The sequence below is a fragment of the Carcharodon carcharias genome, chromosome 5, assembly GCF_017639515.1.
Source record: "Carcharodon carcharias isolate sCarCar2 chromosome 5, sCarCar2.pri, whole genome shotgun sequence".
Classification (NCBI taxonomy): domain Eukaryota; kingdom Metazoa; phylum Chordata; class Chondrichthyes; order Lamniformes; family Lamnidae; genus Carcharodon; species Carcharodon carcharias.
Genome location: NC_054471.1, coordinates 43,380,363 through 43,403,144, shown reverse-complemented (window position 1 = coordinate 43,403,144; position 22,782 = coordinate 43,380,363). Strand labels below are relative to the sequence as shown.

The 22,782-nt window shown below is 44.6% G+C and overlaps 1 protein-coding gene across 5 annotated transcripts in view; it reads right to left on the bottom strand.

The window, feature by feature from the left end:
• rev3l (REV3 like, DNA directed polymerase zeta catalytic subunit) overlaps positions 1–20,962 on the bottom strand; it is a 221,247-nt gene extending 200,285 nt beyond the window's left edge. For 2 of the 5 annotated variants that reach the window (XM_041187885.1, XM_041187886.1), the window contains exon 1: positions 20,763–20,962. In XM_041187885.1, the coding sequence (XP_041043819.1) occupies positions 20,763–20,901 (139 nt within the window). In that variant the 5' untranslated portion in view covers positions 20,902–20,962. Of the gene's footprint in view, positions 1–18,985; positions 19,039–20,762 lie in introns of those variants that run through there. The other 3 variants (XM_041187888.1, XM_041187890.1, XM_041187889.1) reach the window with 2 other exon arrangements.
• Between the last annotated feature and the right edge of the window lie 1,820 nt (positions 20,963–22,782).

Genomic DNA, 22,782 nt, shown 5'->3' with positions numbered 1-22,782 from the left:
CCACACCCACCCAGCCCACGACTCTGGTACCTGCCCTCCCACAAAGTGTTACTGCCAGCATATCCCAAAACACCACTTAGCTTTACCTCCTTTCCTCTTCCTTCTCAAGGCTATCCTCCCTTTCCATATCATTCACGACTACTTATCTCCCTCCATACATTTCTTCACTTCCTGTCTGCCTATTCCACTACTGCCATTCATTCGCCCGTGCTCTATCAGTTATTCGGATTGCCATCACCAATCTCACACAAGCACAGCTATTAGTGGAAGCGATCGAGTCACTGCTGCTTTGCAAGAATTCCAAGCTACATTATTTAATCAGAATCACTTCCCTTTACAAGACTCCTGTAGGTGCAGCACTAAGTGCAGCATAATAAGTAGTGATAGCAAATGAAAATGTATGACCATTTCAAATGCTGGCCATTTTTTTGGTGAAACGCTTCCTGACAGCTATCCTAAACTGTACTTTCACCTGCTCTCTTGTTCTAGTATCTTTGTTTTTTTATCTCGGGATGTGAGGGATGATGGCAGGTCACATTTTCCACCTATCTCTTACTGGCCTGAAAAATAAATGGTGGGATTTTAACTGCTGCATTCTTTAGTGAAGGTTCTCCAGTAACAGCACTGAACTTTAAGGAGTCATTTCATGTTTACTTTTCTGAAACTAGCCCAAAACTTCAGGTTTACTGGATTCAATTTCACTTTGATCTATTCTGTTTAGGTCCTGAGGTCTTTCAAAATAGTGAAAAGCTTGCAACAGTGGAGGTCCAAATAGACTTAGGGGTCTAGATACAAGAGCATTAAAATGTCATGAACAGGTGAAGAAAATAATCCAAAAAACTAATGAAACGCTGGCCTTTATATAGGAAATACAGCATAGGTATCTAGAGAACGAGAATACAGTGGGGTCGAAGTCATGCTCAGCTATATAAAGCACCGGCTAGGCCAAATCTGAAGTGCTGTGAGCAGTTCTCAGCACCACGCATTAGGAAGGATATATCTGTCTCGGAGGATTTCAACATAGGTTTGCCAGAATGATACCCGGACTCCAATGGTTAAATTGCAAAAGGAGAGATGACAGAAACTATATTTGCATTCCATCGAATTTTAAAAAGGTTAAGGGAAAAGCTGATTCATCAAGTTAGAAGATATCAAGGGAAAAATGATAACGTAAACAGAATCTACTTCCACTGTTTGGGGAGTCTAGAGCTGGGGACATAGCCTAAAGACTTTCCAGGATTGAAGTTAGGAAACACTCCGACACACAACAGGAAGATAGGAAAAAAAACAAAAAACTGCGGATGCTGGAAATCCAAAAACAAAAACAAGAGAATTACCTGGAAAAACTCAGCAGGTCTGGCAGCATCGGCGGAGAAGAAAAGAGTTGAAGTTTCGAGTCCTCATGACCCTTCAACAGAACCGCTCTGTTGAAGGGTCATGAGGACTCGAAACGTCAACTCTTTTCTTCTCCGCCGATGCTGCCAGACCTGCTGAGTTTTTCCAGGTAATTCTGTTTTTGTACAGGAAGATAGGAACTCTCTTCTGCAAAAAGCAATTGAATGGTCAGTCAATCTTTAACTTTGAATCACAGATTGATAAATATATGTTAACCAAAAAGGTACATGGGATATGATAGGTCGCAGGTCAGTTATGATCTTACTCAATGGCAAAACAGGCCTGACAGGCTATGTTTCTATTATTTGAACTTCACCAGGGTTGCTAGTCCAGTATTACCACAACTAGGCTACCATGGCTTACAGTGAGTCATACTTAGCTTATCAGTACCATTTAGCATATTACTTGCATAATCACACCCTCAGCCACCTGTTGTCAATAGTAGAAGTCCTGTTTCTCCAGTCATTTCCCATAATTCAAAAACTTTCCCACTTCCTTGACCAAAATTTCAATAACTTCTTTGCCTTGACCAATATCAAAGTTCTCTAGGTGCAGTCTGGCCAGAACACGACAAGTTTGACATCTTGCAAATTATACATTAAGAGTAAGAGGATAGCCAGGGAAAGAGTAGGGTCCATTAAGGACTAAAGTGGTAATTTGTGTGTGGAGCTGGAAGACATAGGTTGGGTTCTAAATGAATATTTTGTGTCAGTGTTCACAAATGATAGGGACGACGTGGATATGGAAATCAGGTAGGAGGACTCTGATATAACTAAAGACATTAGCATAGAAAAGGAGGAGGTTCTAAGTGGTCTGGCAGGCTTAAAAGTAGATTAATCTCCAGGCTCGGATGAAATGTATCCCAGGCTGTTGAGTGAGTCAAGGGGGGAGATAGCAGGAGCACTGGCAATAATTTTCAATACCTCTCTGACCACAGAAGAGGTGCCAGAGGACTGGAGGTCAGTCAATATGGTACCATTATTCAAGAAGGGAGGAAGGGATAAACCAGGGAACTACAGGCCAGTCAGTCTAACCGCAGTGGTGGGGAAACTATTGGAAGCAATTCTGAGGGACAGAATTAATCTACACTTGGAGAGGCAGGAATTAATCAAGGACAGTCAGCATTGTTTTGTTAAGGGGAGGTCATGTCTGACCAATTTGATTGAATTTTCTGAAAAGGTGACCAGGTGTGTAGATGAGGGCAATGCAGAGTTTTACTTATGAAGGGAGATTGGATAGACTGGGGTTATTTTCCCTGGAGCAGAGGAGATTGAGGGAGGACATGATTGAGGTGTATAAAATTATGAGGGGCATAAATAGAATAGACAGGAAGGAAATTTTCCCCTTGCTGGAATGATCAATAACCAGGGGGCATAGATTTAAGGTAAGGGGCAAGAGATTTAGAGGGGATAAGAGGAATAATTTTTTCATCCAGAGGGTGGTGGGAATCTGGAACTCACTGCCTGAAAGGGTGATAAGAGACAGAAACCCTCATAACATTTAGGTAGTATTTGGATGTGCACTTGAGATGTCATGGCATACAAGGCTATGGGCCTAGTGCTGGAAAATGGGATTAGAATAGTTAGCTAATTTGCTTCCAGGCTGACTTCAATTGCCTGTCACTGCAAGAACACCAGAGTTAAACCCAAAACAAAAGGGTACCTCTCTTCATAACCTATTCCCATAGCAACGTACGTACATACAAAATAGGAGAAGTAGGCTATTCAGTCCCTCGAGCCGGCTCTGCCATTCAATAATATCATGGCTGATCTATTTGTTTCGAGTTCGATGTTCCCATCTCCCCCAATAATCTTAGATTCTTGTTAGGCAAGGGAATCAATCAACCTCTGCCTTAAAAATATTTAGTGAACCTGCTTCCACTACCATCTGAGACAGAAAGTTTCAAAGTTGCACAACCCTTAGAAAAGATTTCTCTTCATCCGTCTTATCAGGGTGACAGCTAATTTTAAAACAGTGGCCCCTAGTTCTAGACTCACCCATAAGAGGAAACATCCTTTCCATGTTCACCTTGTCAAGACCATTCAGGATCTTATATCCTTCAATTGAGTTATCCCTCAGTCTTCTAGACTCTCGTGGAAGCAAGCCCAACCCACCCTCATAAGACAACCCACTCATTCCAGGTTTCAATCTAATAAACCTCCTCTGAACCACCTCCAATGCATTTACATCCTTCCTTAAATAAAGACGACCAAAACTGCACACAGTATTAGAGATGCGATCACACCAATGCCTTGTTTAACATGGGATGTTCCAGGCAGAAATTTAAACTAATCCCCAACTCTCCAAACCTTCCCTTTGATCTGAAAAGTATATGGATGCTTTAAGACTTTTGCTTGTTTAACAGCTATTTTCAAACCTTTCCTTGATCTGGAGAAATGATAATGTAAGCGTCCAATGGGCAGAACTGCAATCTTACCAGAATCACTGGTTCCATTTTGAAACAAAGAGTGGACTATCTGTTGTTTATTGTTTTCATACCCCTAACTCTTAATGCTTTTAAGTAAACATGGATCATCCTTTGAATTTCAATTATCTTTGCGATATTTACCAGTTTCTCAAACATAAGTTCTTGCCAGTTATCTTACATTTAAAAATTTAATTCCCAAAAACTACAAGTTATACTCCCAAAAATATGAATCATAAAATTAGATATTTGTCACTGTTATGATCCCAGCTGAGGTTGCCCCTGGACAAGCCTGATTTCAGAGTGGAACCCAGTTTGCTAGATCCTAACTTTTAATTTGTTTGTTCAGATATGCAGCTACTGAACAGAGTCACAGGGGTCAACTGATGAACTTATAACAAAAGAATAAAACATTTATTTAACAAGAAAAGATGAAGTATATTGCAATACTCCTTCACCCACAGGCATAGACATTTATAAAATATTTACAGAATTGTAAGGATAGCACAAGTTACAAAAGCTATCTTATACTTTAATGTTCCCAGTAAGTACACAGACCATGTAAACCTATAGCGACCTGTAGTTAGACACACCACACTCTGAGACCAAGTGACAGATGCCAAGTGCTATGGGTCTCTCAACTGCCCCCCAGATGCTTGTCACACCGTGAGCCAACCAGTCTCACTGAACACTGTCTTTCACACGAGGATTTCCAATCTCCACTCTCCAAGAACTCGCTTTGGAATCTTCTCCCAAACCAACGCCTTCCGCAAGGGTTCACCTCCAGGATTTCGACCTCTCCTTCTGAAGCTCCTCTCCCTGGCTCACCACATGCATTCAAGCTGTCTTCCATGCACTCTCTCTCTCTCACCGACTCAGCCATCAACAGTACCATGGCTTTGCATGCCCATAGCAAAGAGTTGCAGACCTTCAGCCATCTCTTTGAACCTTCTGGCCTCTTGCAAGCTGTTCTCACTTCAAATCTGCTCTCTGCAGCTTTTGCTTCTTTAAATATGAAGCTTGGAACCTTATTCTTTATCCTTCACTCTTAACTTCACTTAACAGGATCTTTTCCAGGTTCCTATCATTCCCTTTGACTAGAAGGTCTTCTTGGGACTTTCTCCTGTTCCACTCCCCTGGATTTTGGGATCTTTTCTTTAGCTTGGGAGTGGCTATCTGTCCCCTTTTCCCCAGTCTCTCCTGGAAGCTACTTTCAAAACTCAAACAGCTTCTAAATCAAACTGTTGTTTCTAGTTTCTTCTGTATGCCTGAGTGGGAGGGACCTGTCTCTCTGGACCCCTGTTGCTAGGCAACAGCCCAGTTTCTCTACTCGTTTGTTTAACTTAGCTGCAACAGTGGTAAAACTCTCATTAGAAATGCAGATACCTTTTAAAGTGAAACTAAAACTCAATTTGAACTTTTAACGCAGATACAGAAATACAAATCAAACTTAAACATTAAAGCTAAAACCCATTCCTAACATCCACAAATACCAATATAAACTTACTCAAACTATTTCTATTTCCTAACAGTAACACAGTTGGTGCCAGTTTTGTAGCTGTACTGGAACAGTTAGTTCTAGAGGGCACGTCTACAGTACTACAGCTGGGATGTTGCCAGGGCCCACAGCCTTTGCTTTATTCAATGCCTTCAGCAGTTTCTTGATATCATATGGGGAGTGAACAAAGACAGGCATCTATGATGCTGTGGACGTGAGATGTATCATCCACTCAACACTTCTGGATGAAGACAGCTAAAAATGCTTCAGGCCTGTCTTTTACACTAACGTGCTGGGCTCTCCCATTATTGATGCTGTGGGTGCTTATGGAGCCCCCTTCCCTTGTTAATTGTCAACCACTATTTGTGACCAAATATGACTGGACTTCAGAGCTTTGATCTGAACCATTGGCTATGGAATCGCTTTGCTCTGTTACATGTTGCCTCCACTGTTTAGTACACATATAGTCCTGTATTGAAGCTGCACTACATCATTTTTAGCTATGCCAGGTGCTGCTGATGCCATGCTCTCTTGCACTCATTAAACCAGCATTAATCACAATGGTAGAGTGAGGGAAATGCCAGGCCATAAGCTTCTAGATTGTGACTGAACACAATCTGATGGCTTACAACACCTCACCGATGCCCATTTTGAGCTACCATCGATCACATTTAGCACAGTGGTAGTGCCACAGCACAATAGACAGTATTCTCAGATGTGACAAGGGGGTTTTGTCTTCACAAGGACTGTGCGGTTGTCATTCCTGTTAACACCGACATGGACAGATGCATCTGCAACAGGTAGACTGGCAAGGGCAAAATCAGGTAGGTTTTCCCCTCTTGTTGGTTCTCTCACCACCTGAAGGCCCAAGTCCAGTCCTTCAGAATTTGGCCAGTTGGTCAGCAGTGGTGCTACTGAGCTACTCAATAATGGTCATTGAAGTCCCCAACCAAAGTATATTCTGCGTCCTTGCCACCCTCAGCGCTCCTGCCAAGTGGTGTTCAACATAGAAAAGCACTGATTCATCAGCCGAGAGCAACAGGTTGGTCTGGAGTCACTGTTGTGGTCTCACAGATCTATTCCCTCCCAACTGTACACCACTTGTGGAACTGTCCTGTAGATTGGATACAATATAGCCAGGGATGCTGATGGAGGAGCCCAGAACATTGTTATGGTTTGACTTGCTCAGTATGACGTCAAGCTATTACTCCAATTCCGGCTTAAGCATTCCCAATTTTAATCACTTCGTTACTGGTAGCTGCGCCTTCAATTGCCAGGTGAGTTTTGGAACTCCCTCCACAAACCACTCCATCTCTCTCTCTCTCTCACTCACTCTCTTCCTTTAAGACATTCCTTAATGCTACCTCTTTGACCAAGATTTTGATTATCTAAACTAATATCTCCTGGCTCAGTTTCATACTTTGTTTGATAATACTCCTGCAAAGTATCTCGGGATGTTTCAGTACATTAAAGGCGCTATATAAAAAAACAGATTAACCACATCTCAATGTCAGCTATTTGGACGTCAGATCAGACATGAATCCTAAGAAAGGGAAAGACAAAGACAGACAGAAACATGCCGTAACTATTGTATGAACGTGGCACAAAACAATGGGCTGGACTGAGTTTAAAAATACTTTCTTTTCACAAATAGGAATATCTGGAAGCATATTTGAAAATTCCAAGAGGCTTTTAGTTCAAATTCAGCAACATATTAATGCCATAGTTATGGATTTCGAGCATTGGAGAGATGCCCAGGACATCATGTACCCATGTAAAAACACTGGGTCAGGCTCAGAGCTGAAATTTGTGGGAGGTGGAGAACAGAAAGCCATCATTTGAACACTTAAGTGCTTCCGAAGGCGACACAGAATGGATTAAGGTTTCTGCAGAAAATGGGGCATGGTAATGGTGCAAGCAGGAAGCGTTCGAGATGTGAGTAGGCAGTCTTTGATAGGGAATCAGATGCTCAGCTCCAGGTTGGATAGAATGCAGAAGTTGCAGAGTCTGGTTCAGCGACACAGGAAAAGAATGGAGTTGATGGCAGTGAGGGTACAGGAGGTGGTCAAGACAATGGGAATTGTCCTACCAACATTTAGCTGTAGCCTGCAGCTCATACAAGATTGGATGTCAGACGAACAAAGTCTGACACTATAGAAGCCGTATAGCAATCAAGAGAGGTGGTGGAAATTTAGAACTGGTTGGCATCAGCACGCTTATTTAAAACATCATTCACGTTATGTGGACTTTGCTGGCTGGGCCAGCATTTATTGCCCACCCTTAGTTGCCCTTAAGAAGGTGGTGAGCTGCCTTCTTGAACCGCTGCAGCCCATTGGTGTAGGTGTACCCACAGTGTTGTTAGGAAGGGAGTTCCAGGATTTTGACCCAGCGACAGTAAAGGAATGGAGATATATCTCAAAGTCAGAATGGTGAGTGGCTTGGAAAGGAATTGCTGGTGGTGTTGCTGGATACTGACTCTTCAACTGCAGAAAACTTTGTGAAGAGGATGAAGAATGTGGATGAGGAAGAGTCAGTCAGGGATGGATTCTGAATGCCAAGCTGATGACACACGGGCAAGGTGAGACGCCATGACTAGAGGCGAGTCAGGCAGCGGCTCTGGAGGGAGAAAGAGAGCTAATATTTCAGGTCTGTGAGCTTTCATCAAAACTGATCTGATGAAAAGGACACGGATCTGAAACATTAACTCTCTCCCCACACAGGTGTTGCCTGATCTGCTGCGTATTTCCAGCATTTTCTATCTGAATTTCAGATTTCCAGCATCCGCAGTAATTTGCTTTTGTATGAGGGAGCAGCCCTGGGAGCCCTGAACATCGACTCTGAACTCCATAAAGTCTCATGGCATCAGATCAAACATGGGAAAGGATACCTCCTGCTGGTTACCACATTCTGCCCTCCCTCAGCTGAATCAGTACTCCAGGTTGGCCACCACTTGGGAGAAGCACTGAGAGCGGCAAGGGCACAGAAAGTACTCTGGGTGGGGGATATCAATGCCTATCCCTAAGAGTGGTTCCGTAGCACCAATACTGACCAAGCCCTAAGGGGCATACCTACCAGGTTTGACCAGAAGCAAATGTTGAGAACACCAAGAAGAAACCTCATTCTCACTAATCTACCTGTTGCAGATGCGCCTGTCCGTGACAGTACGAATAGGACTTACCACCACATAGTCCTTGTGAATGGAAAATTCCTCCATCATGCAGTGTGGCACTACCACCATGCTAAATGGGATAGATTCAGAACTGATCTAGCAGCTCAAAACTGGGCCTTACCTGGTCTGGCCTATATGTGACTCCAAACACACAGCAATATGGTTGACTCTTAAATGCCCTCCGAAATGGCCTAGCAAACCACTTAGTTGTATTAAACTGCTACAAAGTCACAAAAAATGATAGAAAGCGGACAGACCACCTGGTATTGACCTACACCCCAGAAACGACAACAGCAAAGTCAGCCCTGTCGGCCCTGAGAAGTCCTCCTTACTAACATCTGGGGGCTAGTGGCAAAATTGGGGGAGCTGTCTCACAGACTAGTCAAGCAACAGCCTGACATAGTCATCCTCATAGAATCATACCTTACAGATAATGTCCCAGACACCACCATCACCTTCCTTGGGTATGTCCTGTCCCGCCGGCAGGACAGACCCAGCAGAGGTGGCGGCACTGGGTATACAGTCGGGATGGAGTTGCCCTGGGAGTCCTCAACATCGACACCGGGTCCCATGAAGTCACATGGCATCAGGTCAAACATGGACAAGGAAGTCTCCTGCTGATTATCATGTACCGTCCTCCCTCAGCTGATGAATCAGTACTCCTCCATGTTGAACACCAGTTGGGGGAAGCACTGAGGGCAGCAAGGGCGCAGGATGTACTCTGGGTGGGGGTCCACAATGTCCATCACCAAGAATGGCTCAGTGGCACCAGTGCTGAACAAGTTGGCCAAGTCCTAAAGGACATTTTATCTCTGCCTTTTTCGATCCCGTCCCCCCATCCCACTCCCACTAGGGCTGTCACTGGCTCATCCTGCTTTCTACCCTTAATGTCAACATTAGTGCAAACTTTAGCTAATACCACCACCATTAACACCCCTTTGACCTTTTTGTCTATGACATCTTTGGCAATCTCTCCTTTGTCTCCACCTATCATTGGCCCTCTAACCAAGTCCACCTGTCCCACCCCCCTTAAACAGCTTATATTTCACATTTCTTTTTCTCTTTAGTTCTGATGAAGAGTCATACGGACTCGAAACGTTAACTCTGTCTTCCTCTCCACAGATGCTGCCAGACCTACTGAGCTTTTCCAGCTATTTTTGTTTTTGTTTCAGATTTCCAGCATCCCCAGTATTTTGCTTTTACCCTAAAGAACATAGCTGCTAGACTGAGTCCGCGGCAGGTGGTGAGGGAACCAAGAAGGAAAAACATACTTGATCTCATCCTCACTAACCTGCCTGCCGCAGATGCATCTGTTCATGACAGGACTGACCACTGCACAGTTGTTGTGGAGACAAAGTCCCACCTTCATAGCGAGGATACCCTCCATCATGTTGTGTGGCACTACCACCGTGCTAAATGGGATAGATTTCAAACAGATCTAGCAAATCAAGACTGGGCATTCATGAGGCGCTGTGGGCCATCAGCAACAGAACTGTACAAAAAATATAATCTGTAACCTCATGCCTGGCATATCTCCCACTCTACCATTACGATCAAGCCAGAGTATCAACCCTGGTGAGGTATCAAGCTGGTGAAGCTATAATACAGGTCTACTTGCATGCCAAACACCATAAGCAGCAGTATAGACAGAGTTAAGCAATCTCACAACCAACAGATGAGGTCTAAGCTCTGCCACATCCTGTCGTGAATATGGTGAACAATTAATCAACTCACTGGGAGGAGGAGGAGGCTCCACATATATCTCCATCCTCAATGATGGGGGAGCCCAGGATATCAATGTAAAAGATAAGGCAGAAGCAGTTGCTACAATCTTCAGCCGGAAGTGCCAAGTGGATGATTCATCTTGGTCTCTTCCGGAGGTCCCAGCATCATAGATGTCAGACCTCAGCCAATATGATTCATTCCACACGATATCAAGAAACAGCTGGAAGCACTGGATAGTGCAAAGGCTATGGGCCCCAACAATATTCCGGGAACAGTACTGAAGACTTGTGCTCCAGAACTTGTCGCGCCCCCAGCCAAGCTGTTCCCGAACAGCTACAACACTGACATCTACCTGGCTATGTAGAAAATTGCCCAGGTATGTCCTCTACACAAAAAGCAGGACAAATCCAACCCAGCTAATTACCGCCCCATCAGTCTATTCGCGATCATCAGTAAAGTAATGGAAGGGGTCATCAACAGTGCAATGGGAATCAGGGGGAAAACTCTCCCCTTGTTGGAGTCATACCTAGCACAAAGGAAGATGGTTGTGGTTGTCAGAGGTCAGTCATCTCAGCTCCAGGACATCACTGCAGGAGTTCCTCAGGGTAGTGTCCTCAGCCCAACCATCTTCAGCTGCTTCATCAATGACCTTCCATCATAAGGTCAGAAGTGGGGATGTTCACAGATGACTGCTCAATGTTCAGCACCATTTGCAACTCTTCAAATGCTGAAGCAGTCCATGTCCAAACACAGCAAGGCCTGGACAATATCCTGCCTTGGACTGACAAGTGACAAGTAACAGTCGCATCACACAGTGCCAGGCAATGAACATCTCCAACAAGAGAGAATCTAACCATCACTCCTTGATGTTCAAAGGTATTACCATCACTGAATCCCCCATTATCAACATCCTGGGGGTTACCATTGACTAGAAACTGAACTAGCCATATAAATACTGTGGCTATAAGGGCAGATCAGAGGCTAGGAATTCTGCGACGAGTAACTAACCTCCTGACTCCCCCCAAAGCCTGTCCACCATCTACAAGGCACAAGTCAGGAGTGTGAGGGAATACTCCTCACTTGCTAGGATGAGTGCAGCTCCCACAACATTCAAGAAGCTTGAAACCGTCCAGGACAAAGCAGCTCACTTGACTGGCACCCGATCCACCACCTTAAATATTCACTTCCTCCACCACTGGTGCACAGTGGCATTATGTACATCATGTACAAAATGCACTGCAGCAAATCGCCAAGGCTCCTTTCAACAGCACCTTCCAAACCTGCATCTTATACCATCTAGAAGGACAAAGGCTGCATGGGAACACGACCACCTGCAAGTTCTCCTCCAAGCCACGCACTACCCTGACTTGAAATTGTAATTGCTGTTCTTCATTGGTGTTGCTGGGTCAAAATACTAGAAGGCCCTCCCTCACAGCACTGTGGGTGTACAAGAAGGTGGATTACCATCAGCTGCTCAAAGGCAATTAGGAATGGGTAACAAATGCTGGCCTTGCCAGAGCTGCTTAAATCCCATGAACTAATAAAAGGGCATTCTGAATGAGTTGGGCAATGGAGAAATGTGTTGGGGAACGACAGTGTCCAAGAACATGTCAAGGTCTGCAGAGATCGAGAAGTGATAACCAAACACTGTCGCAGACACAAACAATATTGTTTGCGATTCTGATTAGTTGTACTGGTGCGCTGGTAGGAGTGGAATTTGACACCTTTACGAATGACTGCATTGACATACAAGCTAACATCATTTTCCCCACACAAAGGATTTGGAAAGATCATAGAACCATAGAAAAGTTATGGTGTAGAAAGAGGCCATTCAGCCAGTCATGACGGCTCTGGCCAAAAAATGAAAGGAGGAACTAGCCACTCATTTTAATCCCATTTTCCAGCACCTGGTCTGTAGTCTTGCAGGTTACAGCACTTTAGATACCGATGCAGATGCAGTTACAGGTACAGGTACAAGGGTAAGATAAGGGAGAAAAGGAAAGCTAATGTCAGACACCAAGAACTCAATGCTACAGAAAGCCGAGAGTATAGAAAGAGGATGGGTGAAATCAAAAAGGAAATTAGGCAAGCAAAAAAGAGAGGGCATGAAAGAATGTTAGGTTCTCCTTGATTTTGCTTGCCAAAGATGTTTTATCAATACATTAAGAGTAAGAGGATAACTAAGGAAAGAGTAGGGCCCATAAAAAACCAAAAGGCAACTTATGTGTGGAGGCGGAGGATATGGATATGGTTTTTAATGAATAGTTTGCACCTGCCTTCACAAAATAGGGGGAACAATGCAGACACTGCAGTTGAGGAGGAGGAGTGTGAAGTATTGATGTGATAAACATGGGGAGAGAGGAAGTATTAAGGGGATTGGCATCCTTGAAAGTGGATAAATCACCAGAGCCAGATGAAATATACCACAGGCTGTTAAAAGAAGCCAGGGAGGAAACTGCAGAAGGTCTAACCATCATCTCCCAATTCTCACTGGATACAGGTGAGGTGCCAGATGATTGGAGGTCTGCTAACATTGTACGTTTGTTTAAAAAGGGAGCGAAGGATAGACAATAGTTACAGGCCAGTTGGTCTGACCTCAGTAGTGTACAAATTATTGGAATCAATTCTTGGAGTGACTTCCTTCCCAATTGAGGCAGAAGTCTTAACTCAAGCCAGGACTTTCACTGTCACTTAGAAAGGCACGGATTAATCAAAGGCAGTCAGCATGGATTTGTTAAGTGAAGGTCATGTCTGATCAATTTGTTTGAATTTTTTGAGCAAGTAACAAGGAGGATTGAAGAGGGTAGTGCAGGCTTTTGACAAGGTCCCACACGGCAGCCTGGTTAAAAAAAATAAAATCCTGTGGGATCCAGGGGAATGTAGCAAGCTGGATACAAAATTGGCTCAGTGGGGGGAAACAAAGGGTAATTGTTGATGGATGTTCTTGTGGCTGGAAGGTGTTTCCAGTGGATTTCTGCAGGGCTCAGTATTAGGTCCCCTCCCTTTTTTGTAGTATACATTAATAATTTGAATGTAAATGTAGGGCAAATGATAAAGAAGTTTGCCAACAACACAAAAATTGGCCCCGTGGTTGATAGAGAGCAGGATAGCTGTAGACTACAGGAAGGTATCAATGAACTGGTCAGGTAGGCAGAAAAGTGGCAAATGGAATTCAACCCAGTGAAGTGTGAGGTGATGCATTGGGGAACTCAAATAAGGCAAAGGAATGCACAATAAATAAGAGTAAATGGAGAGGTATAGAAGGATTGAGGGACCTTGGGAGTGAACATCCACAGATCCCTGAAGGTAGCAGGACAGGTCGATAGGGTGGTTATGGTGGCATATGGAACCCTCTCCTTTATTAGTCAAGGTATAGAATATAAGAGGAGGGAGGTTATGCAGGAACTGTATAAAACATTAGTTAGGCCACAGCTTGAGTACTATGTGCAGCTCCGGTCACCTCAATACAGAAAGGATGTAACTGCACTAGAGAGGGTACAGAGGAGATTTACAAGGATGTTGCTAGGACTGGAAAATTGCGGCTTTGAGGAAAGATTAGCTAGGCTGGGGTTGTTCTCCTTGGAACAGAGGAGGCTGAGGGGAGATTTCATTGAGATGGACAAAATTGAGGGGCCTGGATAGAGTGAGTAGGAAGGGCCTATCTACTTTAGCAGAGAGGTCAGTGTATAGGGGGCATAGATTTAAGGTGATCACTGGAAAGATTAGTGGGGAGATGAGGAAAACATTTTTCATCCAGAGTGTTGTGGGGATCTGGAACTCAATGCCTGAAAGGGTAGCAGAGGCAGAAATCCTCAATTCATTTAAAAAGGTGTCTGGATATGCACCTCAAATGCAGTAAACTGCAGGGCCCACGACCAAATGCTGGAAAGTAGGATTAGGCTGGGTGGTTCGTTTTTCAGCTGGCGCATACATGATGGACCAAGTGACTTCTTTTTGTACCATTTCTAGGATTTTATCTAGGCATTGCCCTCAACAGAGCCTTCACATACAGGCAGCATCTCATTAAGAGAAGAAACAACTAAAACCTACAAATGCCTCCTCAGTAAACTTCCTGGTATCTCATGGGGATCACAGGCCTTAAGGAGCTCTGCTCTTGCCATCACATCTCGCTCTTGCCACCTCGGCTGCAGATTACTGAGCCCCAGTATGGTACCAAACTGCCCACACCAAACTTATCAATGTGCAACTCAACAATGCACATCATCACAGAGACTCCTGACCAACACACCTCCCCTAGCTCCAAGTCCTGAGCAACACTGGCCCACCAACCCGCTTCAAAGGAAATTGCAACAGGAAAGTTACTGGAGAATGTATATTGCATCCCAAGCCTGCCCTTATTCAGTGACCTCCTCAACCAGTTGTGCTAAACAGGTGAGGGCCTATACCAGGAGAGTGGCAGAAGAAAACGTCCACCAGAGAGCACTCTCTCATCGTAGAGCCCACTGCTTGTCTACCCGGCTTTGGTCTTCCACGCAACAGTGAGCCCTTTCAAACTGCTTTGGGACTGGCCAAGGCCTCCATGCAGCTACCCAGCATCAGTGGGGTTGCCAAGACCATCCAGGCTGCAGCTGTGATGCAGGCCAAACAGTGACTCACATTGTCAAGGGGTGTCTGCTGGCTAAACTTGAAGATGGGTTTAAAGAACTCCATCACACCACTGACTATGTAAACACTAAATAAATAAACAGTTGCAGTATTATGTAAGTTTTTACTAACTGTAAAAGCAGCTTCATAATTTCTGACCTCATCGTACAAAATGTTTTCTCATCTGCCTCTGAAACCTTTGGAAAGGCACTTGGTGGGAGAAGTGGTGGCAGGAAGCAAGTAAGACACTGATATACAATTCAGATCACAATGGCTCACTTTGTTATAACCCTGAGTTATGCTATCATTTAAGTAGACATTGGTAGTGCAAGTCAATCCCAGCACAATCAGAAGTGACTGATGCCACTGAATCCAAGAAGGTATCTGCATTAGATCAGACTTGATAACGCTGTTCAGAGGTTTATTTTGAAGAGGACAGGTAGGTTGGAGATGAGGTGACAGTTTTCATGGACAGAGAGGCAAGAGCTTTTTTTTTTTAAAAAAAAGAATGGACAATACTTGAAGGGGAAAAATTAAAGGGCTACTGGGAAACAGCAGATGTGTGGGACTAATAACAGCTTTTGCAAAAAGCCCAGCGCAGACTTGGTATGAATGTCCTCCCTCATGAAAAGGTTGGAGGGACAGAATCTGAGGGAGAAACACAACGTCAGTTAGCTTGGGGGTCCAGAAGGGGAAGTTAGGTGGCAAGGAGTTCAGTGGGAATGGGACTGAATGAGCGAGAGGTGGATTGCAAGCCTGGTGTGGGGGAAGAAAGGCTTGAAACGAAATAGGGTTTTAATACATACAGGAAGTCATATGGCAAGGGTAAAGTGGTAGAGGGGCTGAACCAAATTCAAAGCAGCAAAGGTTTTGTGGTCGTGATATTGGGATGGATTCAGTTGTTGTCTAATCACAGCATGTCGTCAGAGTGCATCAGCCACAGTTCACTTGGTAGCAACTCCTGCCTCTGAGTCACAAGGCCCCAGGTTCAAGTCCCAGTCCAGGGCTTAAGCACATAAATCAAGGTCGACTCCTGTGTAGTATTAAAAGAGCACTGCACTGTCAGAGGTGTCATCTTTCAGAAGAGATGTTAAACCAAGGCCCTATCTGCCTAAGCAGGTGTACCATTTCAAAGAGCAAGGAGTTATCCCTGGTAATATTCATCCCTCAATCAACATCACACAAAAAAAAAACAGGATTATCTGGTCATTATTATATTGCTGATTGTGGGATCTTGATGGGTGCAAATTGGCTACAGCATTTCCTACATTACAACAGTGATTACGCGTCAAAAGTACTTCATTGACTGTAAGGCGCTTTGAGATATCCCATGGTCATGAAACGCTCTTCATAAATGCAAGTCTTTCTTTTTTGAGGAAGCAATTTTCGCACAACGAATAAATGTTGGTTCGGAGGGACCAGGGCACACGTTAGAAACTGGAAGGAGCGAGTGTCTATGGTGAAAAGGAAACTGGGCATTTGGGAGCGACGCTCCCTCTCCATTGCCGGTAAGAACCTGGTCATCAGGTGTGAGGCACTCTCGCTGTTGCTGTACGTGGCGCAGGTCTGGCCCATTCCACACTCGTGTGGTGGCGATCACCCAAGCCATCTTCCGCTTTATCTGGAGGTCGAAAATGGATCGTGTCCGCAGGGACGCGATGTACAAGCCTCTAGATAAAGGGGGAAAAAACGTGCCCAACATCGCCCTCATACTGATGGCCACCTTTGCGTGCGGCTGCATCAAGCGGTGCGTAGACCCTTAGCATGCAAACACCAAGTGTCACTACATGCTGAGGTTCTACCTGTCCCCGGTGTTGCGAAGGATGGGTCTGGCCACGATGCCGCGGAACGCTCCAAGTAGTTGGACCGTGCCGTACCACCTGTCCCTCGTGGGAAAATTTATGCAGAGAAACACCTTCGACCACAAGTCCATCAGGCAGTGGTCGGCACGTAACGTCTTAAAGGCCCTGAGGGAAAAGGAGGGGGTGGATCCTGTGGGATGGTTCCCTGAGCAGACTGACAAAATCATTTGGCAGAATGCCTCATCACCAGAACTTTCCAACAAACACCAAGATGTAGCTTGGCTGGTGGTGAGAAAGGCCCTCCCTGTAAGATCCTTCCTACATGCCAGGAGTCTCACCCCCTCTGCACGTTGCCCTCGAGGTGGCTGTGGTGGGGAAGAGACCGTTGTTCACCTCCTTGTAGATTGTGTCTTTGCAAAGAAGGTCTGGAGAGAGATGCAGTGGTTGCTGTCGAGATTCATCCCGAACAGTTCTGTGACAGAGGACTTTGTGCTCTACGGGTTGTTCCCAGGGGCACACACCGAGACAAACATCAACTGCAGCTGGAGGATCATCAACTCGGTGAAAGACGCTCTTCGGTCTGCCCGAAACTTGTTGGTTTTCCAGCGCAAAGAGTTGTCCCCGACCGAGTGTTGCAGACTAGCACTTTCCAAAGTCCAGGACTACGTGCTGAGGGACACAGTTAAGCTTGGGGCAGCCGCCGCAAAGGCGCAATGGGGAAGGGTCGCTGCCTAAGACTTTTCTGCCACAGTGCACTGGGGGGCTGGGAACTGTAAAGAGCCCCTCAGGCTGTACAGATTAAAATGAATGTCTGCCAATGATTGAAATATTCATTGTTTGTTCTGATACACCTTGTGATTCATGTTGTAAAAGTTGAACCTGCTTGTATTTTTGTAATGGTGATTTGAAATGGTTCAAAATGTTTTTGAAGATTTATGAATAAAGTATATTTTTGCAAAAAAAAAAGAATAAATGTTGGAAAAGAGCTGTCTGGAACTTACTGTTCCACTATGTAACCATTTATCCATAGCTATCCCTGGTTAAGTGTTCTTATGCCATGAAACGTGCCATTCCATACATGTGATCTGCTGTTGAAAACATATATTAGGAAAGTCCAGGAGTGTCTCAAATCCAATTGATCCCAGGAACATGGCAGCAATAGGGAACCACAACTGGCCTCAGTGCTCACAAGCTAAAAAAGAAAAACAGTCAATGAGAAAAAGGCAACTCTCATGACCTTTGCTGGAAACTTGCACAAGCGGTGGGTGAGGATATGGGTTAGGTGCTTATTGCCAAGACTCAAAGAATTGAAAATTGCAAAGAAATTACAATACAGAAACAGGAACCATGACCCAAGATGTGTTTATCCTGTATACACGCACAGTCTCCATACATCCCTTAGATACTAATCTATCTAACTTTGTCTTGCAGGTTGACATGATCTCTGCTTCTTCACCAACATTACACAAACTCTCAACCACATGTATACACTGTCTGGTAAAGTGTCAGAGTCAATGCCCAGGAAACCATTTCCTTAGTCACAACATTTAGGAGCAAAATGAAAATTAGGGGAAGGCGGGAGAATATATAAACAAAAACTAAATTTACAAAGATAGGGAAGCGATGGAGTTCTATAATTAGGCAAAGGAAAGCCTGTGTGAAGAACACACTCCTTAATCCTATCTGGTGGTTTTTTAAAAACAAAAATAAAACCAGGACAAAATACGCAGGGTTAAAATTCTGCAACACCTCTAATAATAATGTAATGCGAGCAGAAAATTCAATTGATTGATTCCAGGCACCCAAATCACATCACACCTGAGTTTAGTCAGTCAGGTTGCAGTTACTGAATGATATTTGCAAGGTTTTCTCTATTTCAAGAGACATCGACTGAACACATTCACAATTCAACTTGCGTCACGCCTCCTCCCCGCCAGCCACAACTGAACAGGCATCGTGCAGAAGTCCATAAAAATAGTTCACAGTGCAGAAAGATACACGGGTTGTGAGCTTAGATTGGATAAGGGCAAAATTCCATTTCTTGGAAAAGGTAAGAAAAAACGTTATTTCTACAACTCATCCTGAAGTCTTCAGCCACACTGTCACTTATGGACAGCACAATGCAACCAATTATTAGCTGCCAGTTTCAAAATATTCAGAACAAAATTTCACAACAGACTCAATTACATTGCAACATACAAGTTGACCTAGTGTATAATAGGGCCCCAAAAATTATGTTTTTGCATATACTCAGTAGATAAGTTGTGGCTAAAAAAAAGGGGGGCGCCTTTTTTAGCCACAACTCGCTATACTAATATTGGTAGTCGGAAACAATTTTTCACCCCACAAATGCATGTTTTACTTACCAGCACTTTATAACTGGGCGCAAGGTATCAAGCAGGCGATATGCTGCGTCATGAAAATGCACGGGAGTTTAAGGCACGCCCACTCTTTGCGTTGGTGCTAATGACTTTTCAAAATAGCAACCACCCACACCAGCAGTTTACTTTTATACTGAGCATGTAAGTCAACCTCTGTTTCTGGGGGGCTTTTGAGGCTTTAGAGGTCAATTTATACACTGGGATTTATGGTAACAGCATGGCATTCAGGACACGGCGTAACCTGTAAAGACCCTGCCTAAGATCTGCTTGCAGGTTAATGTTGTGACGTTACATTAAAGCAACTAAGTCTGTAAGAGCGAGATATTAAAGCTGATGAAAAGTCCAAGTTACCTCCAAACCCTACTTCCACTTAGCTTAGTTTAGAGTCAGGAAACAAAGTTGAGATTCCACATTTTCACACCATCTGCATTAGGAAATTTGCACAAATGCACTAAACATAATGTAATCTCATACTGCACACACTTAATTTGTGCCCTAAATATTGACATTCAATAATGGTGAAGCTCAGCATAATTAAAAGTTCTTTAGAGAAGGGATAAGATCCCAAAGATTTACTTTCATTAACTGAATACAATGTAGTTATTAAATAGCGGCTGCGAATTTTATAATTGAAACTTCAACTTAACAACAAGGTAGACTTTAAGATTGTGATAAAGACATTTTGCTGCAAACATTTTTTCAAGTCCAATGCACACTGTGAAAGCAAAAATGTCCAGATCAAAGCAGGGTGCTAATCTACAGATTTCAGGAAGTTATTCCAATCTTCAATGTCTCTCCACTAGGAGGAGGAATCACTGCCCCTCGTTAGGATCCTCAAGGAAAAAAATTTGCATGTTGATAAAATATGATCGAACATGTTCCAACAGCATGCGGGGAGAATTATCACCTCAATCCATTAGCAGTAAACATACAACTGACATCCTACAACAGCAGATCCATATTTAACATAGAAGGAAGGCTTCGACCAGTAAAACGATATGCAAGATACTCTACAGTAAACATGGCGACTAAACTCAACACTTATTACAGAATGCAAATAAAAATTATTTAAATGCTGTGCATGGAAGATAACAATAAGTATGTTAACAAAACCACACCTCATTTTTTTTGTTATTGCGAGAGAGAACATGACTACCCAACCCCGGTTTTTATTATCTCTTGAGCTTCACATTTGTAACTAAGACGGCCTGTTCTGCTCCCAACAATGTTTGTAACGGTTCAACTAAATACAGGGAGCTGTATGATAATTAAAACAAAGTGACCCGGGGGCAGAAAGGGATTTCTCCTCACAGTTAATGAAAAGACCTCTACATTTCCCTCCTCCCCCGCCAAGTACAGCTCATTCAAGCGATTCTCTCCCTCCTTGAAACCGTTAAATAGTTTGCACCAGAAATCAAACCGCTAGTGAAAACGTGAGAGCACGGCTCTGACAACATGAAAATCTCCCACATTGCGGGTGGGTAGCACCATTAAATGTACACCACTGTGGGTGGCCATGCGCATTTTGAATACATATATATGTAAATAAATAAATGCAATTATATATACACACACACACCATATGTTACACACAACCCTTTGCTTCATGGCTGCCTGTGCTTGTAAGTGAGGGCTTAACAAAATGGCAAGCGCTCAATCGGAGACCAGAGCCAGCCCCCCCGCCAAACACACACTTTGCAGCCTCAGCAGGGAAGTACTGCGGGCTAACATTTCACAGGAGTTCAAACCAGGCCAGCCTTACCTGCAGGTGTCGGCCCGAAGATGCGAACCACGGGCACCCTGGTCACCTCACTCTCCCGGAATTCCGAAAAGCAAACGTCCAGACCCTTGACAGGGCTGGACATGTAGTAGTCAGCAGTGACAATCCTCACTGCAAACATCCTAAATGCTGGGGTATATGGGTGGAGGGGAGGGGAGGGGGGTAGAGGAGCAGAGGGGGAAGGGGGAAGGGGGGGGTTAAATAATATAGACAAGCACCCCCCCAAAAAAAGGACCCAGGGAGTCTCTCTGGAGTGACAGTCTGTGTGTGTGTGTGTGTGTGTGTTGGGGGGACCGAGGGGTGTCAGGCTGAGCTGCCGGGGTTATTTGCAGCAGGTAAGGAGCAGGGGGAGGCTGCGGGCCTGTGAACTGCCTGTGTCCATGTCGCTGGGTCCATGGCACCGGTCTCTCCTCACCCTCCGGGCACGGCCTCCAGGCGCCTGTCCGCCTCACACATCACTCCTCACGGCGCCCCTGTGTTTATAAAGACGCTGTTTCTGTCACTCAGAGCCCCACCCCCTTTCCCTCCTTCCCCGCTCTCTCTCTCTAACAGCTGCACTGCAGCACTGCTCTCCTAGACGCCGCCAGATCAACATGGGGGGGAAGAGGGGGAGGGGAGTCGGAAATCCCGCCTTCCTCTCACTCCCATTGGCTATCCCCTACCAGCCGTTCTGGTTGCGGATTGGCCAACGCTGAGGTTTGACGGGGAGCTGACACCGATCTCGTGCTCCGCCCCCCTCCCGCCTCTGGCCGGAGCTCCATTATTGCGCAACTGCCCTTCTACCTGCGCCGATTGGCTGTTCCTCCCACCCCTCCCCGCCTCCCCCTTTCCCCCCCATTGAGCTGGTTGATTGACGGGCCGGCTGGTTGTTGCTGCCGCTGCTCCTCCTGCTCCTGTTGGTCTGCATTGCTTTGCAGTGCATTGTGCAAGGGTGGAAGATAGGTTCGGGCAGGGTGGCAGGACGGACCAGCTGTAGGCAAAGGCGAGTTTCTGATCTAGTGAAAGCTGAAGTGCGCGGAGAGACAGAACAATTTAAATAATAAAACACCATCCACGGAAAAGGCAAAGATATAAGTTAGAATAAATAAAAACAAAAAACGCTGGAAATACTCCGCATCTGTGGAGGAACAGAGTTAACGCTTCAGACCGGTGACCTTCCATCATAGAATTAGCAGCAACAACTTATATCGCACCGTTAAGGCAATAAAATGTCCCAAGATTCTTTACAGGAGCATTATAAAATAAAATATGACTCCCAACCATATAGTCATCATCATAGTCATCATGACAGAGAAGGAGGCCATTCAGCCCATTAAATGCATGCCAAATCTCTTAAAAGCAATCCAGCCAGTACCACTTCCCTGTAATAGCCCTGCAAGTTTATTTCTGTCGACTGCCTGTCTGCAGCAGCTTGAAGGTCATTACCACTGGCACAAACAAGTTCTTCCTCACATTTCCCCTAGTTCTTGCACATGACATATTAGGATGGGTGACCAAAACTTGAGTCAAAGGATTTAAGGGGGGAAAGCGAGGCTAAGAGGTATACACAAGAACACACGAAAGCAAGAGATAGGAGCGGGAGTAGACATACGTCAAGCCTGCTCTGCTATTCAATATGATCATGGCTGACTTCAGCTCCACTTTCCTGCCCACTCCCCATATTCCATAATTCCCTGAAAGACCAAAATTCTGTCTATCTCAGCCTTAAGTGTATTCAACAATGGGGCATCCACAACCCTCTGTCTTTTCGAAAATGTTGTGTACCCTGGAATATTTATTTTCCAACCTTGGTCACCATGTTTCTGCAATGGTGATTAGGCCTAAGCTATTTATCTCTATTTTTGCCACTAGTTCATCTATCTTATTGCAGAGGCATCGTGCATTCAGATAAAGAGATCATTTCATTTTTTCACTATTGTTCCCACATGGACCTCACTCACTGATGTACAATTTCTGTTAAACTCTCTGTTCCTTGCTGCCCCACTCTGTTTGTCTTTTCCCA